The sequence below is a fragment of the Gekko japonicus genome, unplaced genomic scaffold (genome assembly GCF_001447785.1).
Source record: "Gekko japonicus isolate JY-2015 unplaced genomic scaffold, Gekko_japonicus_V1.1 scaffold665, whole genome shotgun sequence".
Lineage (NCBI taxonomy): Eukaryota > Metazoa > Chordata > Lepidosauria > Squamata > Gekkonidae > Gekko > Gekko japonicus.
This window is the reverse complement of record NW_015170294.1, coordinates 315,146-327,500: the sequence shown is the minus strand read 5'-3', so window position 1 is coordinate 327,500 and position 12,355 is coordinate 315,146. Positions and strand designations below refer to the sequence as shown.

General features: G+C 43.1%; 1 protein-coding gene across 1 annotated transcript in view; it reads right to left on the bottom strand.

Moving 5' to 3' along the window:
* The window catches only part of ASCC3 (activating signal cointegrator 1 complex subunit 3), a 409,581-nt gene that overhangs the window by 348,113 nt on the left and 49,113 nt on the right, over positions 1–12,355 (bottom strand). Inside the window, exon 7 of the mRNA XM_015417908.1 lies at positions 10,166–10,291. Coding sequence (XP_015273394.1) covers positions 10,166–10,291 — 126 coding nt within the window. The remainder of the gene's footprint in view (positions 1–10,165; positions 10,292–12,355) is intronic.

The following is a 12,355-nucleotide window of genomic DNA, read 5'->3' as shown; positions in this document are numbered from 1 at the left end:
ATCCATCAGTGTCAAAGACTGACTTCTCAGAGAAGGCAGCAAAAGTAACCAACTCCCTATTTTGCCTAGCCTTTCCTTACCTGGTTATCCTTAGTAAAAACCATTTTAATCCCATAACACTCGTTGTAATGGTTTTCTTGTCTTGGTAATTAGAGGTCACCAAGCACAATAGATATTTTCACATGAATGTTACATTGCATTCGCAATTGCTGGGAAAGTTATGAAGCTTCCTTGCTCAGACAGTGCTGTTGGTGACTCTTAGCCAATTGGGGCACCAACTGAGAAAAATAAATAGTATAGTTCAAGTCTCATTTCCACCGCCTACACACACACCTCCAGGATAGCCTCCTAGTAGAAAATGGAGACTGACCCAGCATGCCCAGTCAGAGTGGGTCCTCAGTCAAGTTGTACGCCTTAGAATCATAGAGTTGGAAGGGATCTCCAGGGTCATCTAGTCCAACCCCCTGCACAATACAGGAAATTCATAAATACCTCCCCCTCCACACCCGCAGTGACCACTGTTCCACACCCAGAAGATGACAAAAAACCTCCAGGATTGCTTTTGATCCCCAGTGGCAATCAGCATTTCCCTGGGCATGTAAAAAAGGGCCACAAGAACTAAGCACTGAGGCAACCCTTCCTGCCCTCCCTCTCATGATCTGCCTAAGTTCACAGAATCCACATTGCTGTCAGATGGCCATCTAGCCTCTTTTTGAAAACCTCCAAAGAAGGAGAGCCCACCACCTCCCGAGGAAGCCTGTTCCACTGAGGAGCCACTCTGTCAGGAAGTTCTTCCTAATGTTCAGACAAACATTGGCCGGTGCTCATCCATACCAATCTAGTGAAGAGCAGTTCAGAGATTTTTTTCCTTGGGTTGGGAAACAGCACTTCACTAGGCCTTTCCTGGCTTTAAGAAGGAAGCAGGGGTAGGCCACAGTGCTTTTCCTTCTCATTCAAAGTTTGCTCCTAGCTACATACGCTGTCCAGAAATAAAAGTTTTTATTCTGGGGAGGAATGTTAAAGAAGCACTTCCATTCATAGTAAGAGAAGAAAGGGCAGGTTTTGCTATTCATCAGCTCACAGGAAAACTGCTATGCATTCAGACTAAGCAAGCTGTACCTCTGTTAGTACAGATAATATGTACTTTTTCAAAAAAATCAAATGTATATTAATACAAGCTGAGTGTGTGAGGTAGTAAGTTTCCATAGCCCTTGCAAAAATAGCAACAGCATACATTCACTATGTTCAGCAATTGGACTACCACATATGACAATTTTTTTTTTTTGCTCTATGAGCCAGCCCAATATATGATGCTTGACACTGAAGTGGGGAGGCTAATCTGCCCTAGAATTAATTTACAACTAGGGCTGCAACACCAGTCAATTGGTCAATATTCCATGAAATCAACTACTACACTACATGCCTGGCAGCTTACCTTACTTATTTCATTGTGATGGTGCTAACAACAACTGTGTTTTAAAACAATGTTTTGTTGCTATTTGTTTTATTTCTATTTTAATTTCCTTTTTTTAAAAAGCACATAACTAAAGGCTTTATGTTTCAGGATAATAGCCAAAGAGAGACTCTGTTCAGTGAACCATTCTCACTTATAAAAACATTGACTATTAAAAATTACAATTCATTACTATTATTTTTAAGTTACTTATAGAGGTGTGCATTTGGTATAGACTGAGCCGAAATATTTATTCAGCCGAATCAGATTCTCTAATCTGATTCGGCTACCAATAGTAATATCGGCTTTTATTCGGGCTCAGCTTCTGCCTTCTGAGTTCACTTGATGAGTCATACCACAACACCACGGGCCAACTTGGAGAAGGCATTTATTTAATCTAAGCAGGCCTCTGCTACTATGACGGTGTAACTTGATGAGTGAAGTCAGGGGCGTTTAAAGGGTCTTCCCCCCTCATTTACGCTGGCTACAGGTCCTGGAAGCCAGCAGAATGGAAGGGGGTAGGGAAGAGATCTTCCCTTCTTCCTTTCATTCCCTTCCTCCTGTCATTCTGCTGGCTGCAGCTTCCTGAGGTATAATAGAGCTGAATAAATTCAGCAATCCTGATTATTATCTTAATATCATACCGAAATACCAATATTTTTCAGGTTCAATGTACCTGAACCCAAAAATATCAATTTCTTTTGCACAAAACCTTTTAAATACATTAAAATGCCAAATCATAGGGATCTATGACCGCTGTAATGACCGCATCTAAAAAAAACCCCTGTGCTTGGATTGTTAGCCTGAAGACACTCTCAATGATTGTGCTATGGAGCAGATGGTCACAGAACATACCAGGGGAGAGACGATCCTGGATTTGGTCCTAAATAATGCCCAAGACCTGGTGAGAGATATAAAAGTGAGTGTACCACTTGGGAACACTGACCATAATGTTACTGAGTTCAATATTTGTATAAATAGGGAGTTGCCCAAAAAGACCGACACAACCACTTTTAACTTTAAAAAGGGTAACCGTTGAAATTAGAGGACATGTGAGGAAGAAACTGAAAGGAAAAGTAAAAAGGGTCAAAACCATTGGGGAAGCTTGGAGACTATTGAAAACTACAATCCTAGACTTAGAAAAAATACATACCGCAGGTTAGGAAAGGTACAAATAGGTACAGAAAAAGGCCTGCATGGTTAACAAACAAAGTAATGGAAGCTGTAAAAGGTAAGAAGGATTCCTTTAAGTGGTGGAAAGCTAGTCTTAATGATGTTGATAAAAGGGAACGCAGGCTGTGGCAATTAAAATGCAAGTCTGTGATCAGGCAGGCAAAAAAGGAATATGAGGAGCATATCACAAAAAACATAAAGACCAACAATAAAACTTGCTTCAAATACATTAGAAGCAGGAAACCAGCCAGGGAGGCAGTGGGGCCCTTGGATGACCAAGGGGTAAAAGGAGTACTGAAGGATGATAGGGAAATGGCTGAGAAGCTGAATGCATTTTTTGCCTCTGTCTTCACTGTGGAAGATAAGTGTTTGCCCACTTCAGAACCGCCACTGATTTCAGGAGGTTAGTTTTAAAAGAAATGGGTGTGCCCCAACATCTGATTGTTTTCATGCGGAACCTGTACTCCGGATAAGAGGCTTCTGTTAGGACAGAATATGGAGAAACGGAATGGTTTCTAACTGGCAACGGTGTGAGACAAGGAAGTATTTTATCTCCCTATCTCTTCAATCTATATGCAGGATACATCATAGAATTAAAAACTGCCTCCATTCCTGAGGACTGGAAGGTAGCTAATGTTACTTCCATCTTTTAAAAGGGTTCCAGAGGAGATCTGGGAAATTACAGGCCAGTCAGTCTGACATCGATAAGTTGGTGGAAACTGTTATTAAGGAAAGAATTAGTAAGCACAGTGATGAACAAAAACTGTTGAAGCAGACTCAGTATGGGTTCTGTAAGGGAAGATTTTGTCTCACTAACATGTGGACAAGGGGGACCCAATAGATGTTGCTTACCTTGACTTCCAGAAAGCTTCTGATAAAGTTCCTCATCAAAGGCTCCTAAGTAAGATCAATAGTCACGGGATAAAAGGAAAAGTCCTCTTGTGGATCAAAAACTGGCTAATGAATAGAAGCTGACTGTACACTGAGGAATCAAATGCTAGCACTTTAATATGTTTCTTATACTCATGGTTTTAAATTTGCGATTAATTGGATTTTATACTGTACGTTGTATTATTATACTGTATTTTTATATTATTCTGTAAGCCACCCTGAGCCGGCCTTACTGGGGGGGGGGGGGTAAAAATCTAATAAATAAACAAAACATAGGCAATTTTCACAGTGGAGGGTGGTAATCAGTGGGGTACCACAGGGATCAGAACTTGGTCCAATGCTTTTTAACTTGTTCATTAATGATTTGGAGTTGGGAGTAAGCAGTGAAGCGGCTAAATTTGCAGATGACACTAAATTGTTCAGGGTGGTGAAAAGGAGAGAGGATTGTGAGGCATTCCAAAGGGATCTGTCGAGGATGGATGAGTGGGCGTCAATGTGGAAAATGCGGTTCAATGTGGCCAAGTGCAAAGTGATGAACATTGGGGCAAAAAATCCTAACTATAAATACATGTTGATGGGGTCTGAACTGGCGGAGACTGACCAAGAGAGAGATCTTGGAGTCATAGTAGATAACTTACTGAAAATGTCGATACAGTGTGCGACTGCAATAAAAAAGGCCAATGCTATACTGGGGATTATTAGGAAGGGAATTGAAAACAAATCATCCAGTAACAATCAATCAATTTCAATTTCAAAACCTTTATTGGCATAGATCAGCCAGTATCATAATGCCCCTGTATAAATCGATAGCGCAACCGCATTTGGAATATTGTGTACAGTTCTGGTCACCACACCTCAAAAAGAATATTATAGCATTGAAAAAAGTGCAGAAAAGGGCAACTAGAATGATAAAAATGTTGAAACACTTTCCCTATGAAGAAAGGTTAAAGCGCTTGGGGCTCTTTAGCTTGGAGAAACGACGGCTGAGGGGGGACATGATAGAGGTTTACAAGATTATGCATTGGATAGAGCAGATAAAGAAGTACTTTTCCCTCTTTCTCACAATACAAGAACTTGTAGGCACTCAATGAAATTGCTGAGTAGTCGGGATAGAACAGATAAAAGGAAGTACTTCTTCACCCAAAGAGTGATTAATGCATGGAATTCACTGCCACAGGAGGTGGAGGTGGCTACAAGCATGGACGGCTTCAAGAGAGAATTAGATAAACATATGGAGCAGAGGTCCCTCAGTGGCTATTAGCCACAAGGTATAGATAGGAACTCTCAGTCTGGGGCAAGTGATGCACTGTATTCTTGGTGCTTGGGGGAAAGGGGGCAACAGTGGGAGGGCTTCTAGTGTCCTGGCCCCACTGCTGGACCTCCTGATGGCACCTGGTATTGGACTGGATGGGCCATTGGCCTGATCCAACATTTGCTTCTCTTATGTTCTTAAGTGTAACCTTAAGAAACGTTTCTGTGAATGTGTATTGCTTTGGCAGGATCAAGACCCATGAGCTTTACTGCATCTTTGGTAAACTGTGCCCACCCCCTTAGTGGAGAGGAAACCCCTAGGCTCCTAGACGCTTTCAGACTCTTATCCATGTCCTGTAACACAGCATCGGTGGTAGAGTGGAACAGGCCCACACCATCAAATGGCAAATCCTCAATGAAGGACTTGGTGTCCAATTGTAGGGAGGTCGTGCGGAGCCAGGAGTGACGGCGTAGGGCTACGGGTATGGTCTTGGATGCAGTGTCTAGGGCATGTTTAGCAGAGTTGATGATCTGTTTGGAGAAGACCATTCCTTCCTCTTGCATTTTCCTAGCCTCGTCACAGTGTTGGTCTGGTAAGAGAACAAGGAGCTTGGACAGCTGTTCCCAAAGGGAGTACTCATATCAGCCCATGCATGCGATATAGTTAGATGCCTTCACGTCCAAGGCCCCCACGGAGTAGAATCTGTGGCCGAAGGCATCCAGTTTCTTACTTTCCTTGGCAGATGGCATTGAATGTGTCTTTCTACTTTTGGAAGAAAGAGTGGCCATTATGGAATTGGATTTTGGGTGGGTGCAAAGGAATTCTGCAACTGATTCCTGGATCCGATACATATGATTGAGACGCCTGGTAGAGATGGGGTTAGAAGAGGGTCGGTCCCAATGGGACTTCACTGCTTGGAGAAGGACTTGGGTCATTGGCAATGCCATGGCCGTAGATGTGTCAAGTTGAATTATATCAAAGACAGCATCAGTGACTTCGGGTCGAGGTAGGGCAATGGCGAGCCCAAGGGAATGGGCCATGCGCTTGACCAGATCGCCATAAGACCGAATGTCCTCAGAAGGTGAAATTGGCAGGTCCTCTGCTACAAGCTGCAATGGAGATGGATCCGAAGGGGTGGCTGGAGCCCCAGAGCCTTCATCCTCGGAATCGGACCCCGAACCTTGAGACAAGACATTTGGGGGAAACGGAGCAGGTCGTGCCGCACTGTTGGGAACCTGTGCAGGTTGATGGTGTGGCAAAACATACCAACCTTGAGACGTCGATACCACGGATATCGGTATTGGCAGATGAGATTCCAGTGGCACTGGTGTCGAAGGCTTGGTAGAGGAGGTGGAGCCCACCAGTCGCCCCTCTGGTATTTGGAAGCGGATATGGTGCAATCTCACCAACTGTTGGTCTGGTTCTGGTTGATGGCTCAAAGTCAGCATGGGAAGTGTGGAGGCCAGAGGAAAAGCACTGTAAAGGTATTGGAGCTGTCTGTGATCCCAAGGCACCATGACAGGAGGCTGAAGCAGTGAAAGGGGAGTAGTGAGCACGCATGGCAATCGGCTTTGATGTCTCGGCGGCAAACTACTGTCATGGGAGGAGGAACGGTGAAGTCTAAATTTTTGCCGACAAGGACACTGGTCATCAACGTCGACCGGTGATCAAGACTGAGAGTGTCCCGAGGAATGAGAGCTAGGGGGTTTCCAAAGACAGCCAGAAACTGGGACCTCTTCCACCTTGGAGTCAGTAAACTGAACAGCCATCGGTACCAATGCTTCCATTCACACAGGTGGCTGAAGAATGGGAGACACCAGGAACATTGCAGGTGGGGTGGCAGACACCTTGCTAGGGTCTGGCAACACCGGGCAAGTAACTGTAGCATTGTAGATGCAACCAGGACTCCGGCATCGGAGGCAGTGGTCTGGGAGCCAGTTTTAAGGTGTTTGTGCTTGACCTTAGTATGGCTCTTGTCCTTCTTTACTGTCAGCATAGAAGGCACGGAGCAGCTCTCAGGTGGCATGACGTTCACAGTGGATACTGACGCCACTGACAGTGTTGAAGCTGAGGCCTCAGACAACCGAGGTCGATCAGTCAGTATCGATTGGTGTCGATCGGTCAGTGAAGACTGAGACCAGTATATCAACATCGAGGGTGCGTTGGTAGAAGTGGAAGCCATCGGGTGTGGATGGAGTGCAGACTCCAATAAAGCCACTTGCAGTCTTGCCACCCTGTTTTTATGCATTTGGTTCGAAAATTTAGTGCAATGGGCACAGGAGTCTGGCCTATGGGATTCCCCTAGACAGAGGAGGCACAGGGAATGTCTATCCGGAGGTGCCAATTTGGACCCACACCGAGTACAGCGCTTTAAAAAGCCCCAACGCTTTGCCATAGATTGGGCACAGCGTGAGGAGAAAAAACCAGGGGGAGGGGACCCGACAACTATCGGTGGGAAAAAAACACGACGAAACAGCTAAAAAATTTTTTTAGAAACAACAATAAAAATAACTGAGAAACAACAACGATAAGAAAAAACTGAAGAGAAAAACTGAGGAGGAAAAATTCCCTCACATATCCAACTGATCAACACGGCGGTCAGAAGGAAATTGGCGGGATACTGGAGCACCACCCTCTGGGCATGCCCAGTGGAGGCACACGCATGCCCGAGGGAGGGCCCCTGGATCTCTTTGGAGCTTTCTAGAAGTTTCCCGGATTGGGGTCAGCGCAGAGAGACCACGACGAAGATCTGTTTACCAAATGTACAGAAATGTTTCATACCCAATTTTTCTTCTAAAATAGAGATAATTTCTAAAATTCTTCCCAAATCCTTATACTTATGGAAATATAATTACACATACTATTTCACGTGTGACATTCCTTGCCCCACTGCCAGGCTCAGATTATATCTACAGAAAAAAACATCAAGCATGAAACAATTCACAGAAGACCAAATAAGAGGCAACCAAGCAGGAGGCATGAGAAGCAGGGCACCAGTGAGTCTAATGTTAGCTTAGTGTTTTGTAAGTTCTTTCAAACAGGAGACAGTTGAAATTAGAACCGAAGCATCTTCTTTTATAATATTGCCCAAGAATACATATTGCCATATTTATGAAGCATCTGACAGCTCAGTTAGACAAAAAAATAAATTGAGCCACAGCATCCTATTGTTGGTTTTCAATCCAACTTTTTGAAGTGGATGGGGGAGAAATCAATTTTCAGAGGCACAGAATGAAAACCATTGTTTAAAAACATGAAATTTTTGTACAAAAAATAAATATTACGAAGACTGTGTTATTAAGTAAAATATTTGCTTAACATCACTAAGCTTCATATCAGTTAGCTCATAATGTGTTCATCTCAATACTGTTGCACTGTACTGTTTTAATTGTTTTATGGAATTTGTTTAAACTGCTTTACTTATCGATATGCTGTTATATGCCCTGAGCCCTCCAGGGGAAGGCAGTTTATAAACTGAATCAATCAATCAATCAATGTACAGGTAGCTTTCTAAGGACCTAAAAGAAAATGAAATTGAAGTTGTGTTCTTAGCAAACACCTCGACCATTAACATTAGTGTCTTCCCACTTATACTTGCTGAAGTTTGAAAGAGTGTTAAACTACATTCAGAAGGTTCAAGAGAATTGTGCATAAACTATCGTTATTACGGTGGCTCTACTAAAATATTGCAAATAAATTTTGTTAAGAGATGTTGTCAGCCAACATGTTTGCCCCCACAAAGTATTATCAACAACTGATAATTTCAGTATGCACAAAAAATAGGAAACCACACTAGAAGCACATTAGTTCCAAGACATAACTGTTATTTTTGCAGAAGAAATTACACTGCACATTTATACCCATTACTGTTTAACACACCACACACTCCATTATATTACTACAAGCAGTGCCAAAGTCTGTTACAAATTATTTTGGCACTGACTGTAGTAATCTAAATGGACCTTGAGCTGAGGAACTGTATGAAGCACTACAGCCTCAACCAACAAACACTTTCCCTATTACACAGGTAAAAATCAGCCTCTGATCTTCCAAAATGCCACATATACCTCCACATTAATTCCTATATATGTCTCCCTGAATTCCTCACAGGACACAGACATGCTAAACTACCAAAACATGTTTCTTCTTAAATTTTTCAAGCACACTAACAGCACCGTTGGTGCTTTTAAAACATTATTAACAGAAACTTCAATTTACACATATTAAGCAATGAAGAAAAAATGAATTTCCATGCTAACATCTTGGCTATCTGTACAAAAGGTAACACAGCAGGCTTTATCACCACACAAGATCATTATCTGTGGTTCAGGTAACCCAGTGAAAGGATTCATATGTGGAGATTCCTTCAGGTGCTTAGTACAGAAAATTTTTCTTTATATTTAAAGAGTAATTATAGCAATGACATCTGTTCCTTGAATGGGGTTTCATGGAATATTTAGCACACTTCTTGGCAACAAGAGGTTTCAAATTTTGTAAGATGTAGCACATTTTCAAACATTCAATTTTAAAAAATTGCTAGCACACAGGCCATGAAAATGATTTTGTTTCTTCCAGTGTGGACATGATGCAGCTACTACAACTTTTGCCATCAACCCCACTGTTAAAATGTATATTCTACAATTACTGAGGCAGGGACTTACCCCCCTCCCTTTTTGTTCATGTTGTACTTTAAAGTGCCATTGACTGCACTATAGATTGTTCTAAATATGTATTTATTGTAACTAAACAAAACAGAATTTACTTTTTTGCTCACAAAGAACATTACCACATTACATTACAACATATCTACAGGACCGCCTCTCCTGGTATACCCACAGAAAGACATTACACTCTAGAGAAAAGAACCTCCTGGTGATCCCTGGCCCAAAAGTGATCCAGCTGTCCTTGACTAGAACCAGGGCCTTTTTGGCCCGGGCGCCAGCCTGGAGGAACTCTCTGCCTAATGACATCCATGCCCTGCGGGACTTAGAACAATTCCGCAGCACCTGCAAGACAGAGATGTTCTGCCAGATCTATGGTTGAGGACAGCAACAGTTGTCATCGAGACTGGCCTCCTCCATCTTTCCTCTTTCCACATGGGAAAGGACATAATCAGTCCTTTAACACCACCTGAAATAGTTTTTAGATTGTTATTGTTTTAATTGTTATAATTGTTAATGGTTTTAAAGGGTTTATAAATTGATTCATATGTATTTATTGATATGTTGTTCACCGCCCTGAGCCCTGCACGCAGGGGAGGGCTATCTAGAAATCCAATACATAATAACAATAATAATAATCTCAATATTAATACCAAAAAAATACAGCTGCCACCACCCCAAATACTATAAATAAAATTCTACACATATGTATGGCACAAGTCACTTTATTCTCACCTCATCCAGATCCTGAATGTAAACTGGTTTTTCCTCCAAACCAATAGGCATTGGGTCACTGTGAGGGATCTTTACTTCTTCGTACATTTTATTATTTTCTCTTTCAATAGCTTCCGGCAAAAGCATCTGTAAGAGAAGAAAAGGTTAAAATAATGAGCTGAACAAACAGTAGTTTGAAACTCAACTTTATAAACAAGTTACTCCTGTTGTTGGACCTGTCAGCGCCATTTGATATGGTCGATCATCAGTTGCTCGCCACCGCCTCGCCGACGTGGGAATTGGGGGCTCGCCTTGCAATGGCTTGTCTCCTTTTCCCAAGGTCGGGGACAAAGGGTGGCACTGGGGGAGAAGCTGTCCCGAAAACACCCACTAGTTTGGGAGGTGCTTCAAGGGGCAGTTCTCTTCCCGATGTTATTTAACATCTATATGTGCCCCCTTGCCCAGATTGCCCGGAGACATGGGCTAGGGTGTCATCAATATGCAGATGACACCCAGCTCTATCTGTTGTTGGGCGGTCAGTCTGGCTCTACCCCGGAAGATCTGGACCGAGCGTTGTGGGACATAGCGGGCTGGCTTAGGCTGAGTCGATTGAAACTGAATCCGACGAAGGCGGAGGTCCTATGCCTGAATCGGAGTGGTACGGGGGTAGGGGTCCCTCTTCCGGCCTTCGGTGGGGCACCATTGGTGCCAGCTCCAAGGGACAGGAGTTTGGGAGTGCTCCTGGATGCTTCCTTGACAATGGAGGCCCAGGTAGCAGCCACTGCCAAGGCAGCCTTTTACCATCTGCAGCTGATTAGGCAGTTGGTCCCCTTCCTCGAACGCAATGATCTGGCATCAGTGATCCATGCTATGGTCACCTCGAGGCTGGATTACTGCAATGCTCTCTACATGGGGCTGCCCTTGGGGCAATTCCGGAAGCTGCAGCTGGTGCAGAATGCCACAGCCAGGTTGCTGATGGGTCTCCCCATGAGGGAACACATCCAACCTGTGCTGAGGTCGCTGCACTGGCTGCCAATAGCATTTCGGATACGCTTCAAGGTGCTGGGTTTGACCTTTAAAGCCCTGAATAGTCTGGGGCCTGTCTACCTGAGGGACCGCCTTTCCCCGTATGTTCCCCCGAGGGCACTGAGATCCGAGACACAAAATTGCTTGGTCCCCCCTGGCCCTAGGGACGCTAAACTAACATCAACAAGAACTAGGGCATTTTCCCTAGCTGCACCGGTATTATGGAATCAGCTCCCAAACGAAATCCGAGCTCTGTGGGATCTTCAATTCCGTAGAACGGTAAAGACCGAGCTGTTCTGGCAAGCATTTTAACAGTTCTGGCCACACTGACCATTCCACATAAGTACTAGCACTTTATAACAGATGGCCGCCACATTCTAATTTTAAAAAGCTGTAATTTGATATTTTATTGTACTGTTTTAGACCTGTTATTGTATAAATTGTATACTGGTTTTTAACTATTGTAAGCCACCCTGAGCTGCCTAGGCGGGAGGGCGGGGTAAAAGTCTAACAAATAAATAAATAAATAAATAAAATTTGAAGTGGAATTAAAATATCTAGCAATAAGTTAGCCAGCATGTATGCATACAGCTAAGACTGGGCAAACAAGTCTCTAGAATACAATGGAAGGGCCAACTTCTTTCCACTCCATATTTTGGTGAAGGCTTTATGAAGAGCAAGTTGGGGTTGCTTCTAAATTGCAAGTTTTATGTAATTTGAGAAGTGAAAGATTGAACTAGAAATTCCATATGGAGAGTCATGTTGACTCTAGGAAAGAGATGCAAAATTAATAAAAAGAAATCTTCCACTGGATCAATAAGTAATTCTAATAAGTTGTTGCAACTACCAAACAATTATTCAACCAAAGCGCATCTTTAAAGCACACATGTAGCAGCAAGGTGAGGAAGAGGGGGATGTCATTCCACAAACATGTTCCAGCACCCTAAGATGATAGAAGAATGACATAGCATAAAATAGCCATTTTGATTAGGCAAAGGGAACTCTAATTGACCCTTCGAGGAAATAAAAGGGATATATCTTTCCAAATATCAGATCAGGAGACAACTAGTTGTGTGGCTTGGGTTCAATGATCCACCGATATTACCTATAACCAGTGAGGCAAAACCCATTCTTATACAGCATAAAGCTTCAAAAATTAGAGTAACCTTCCTAAGTAGAGAAAGG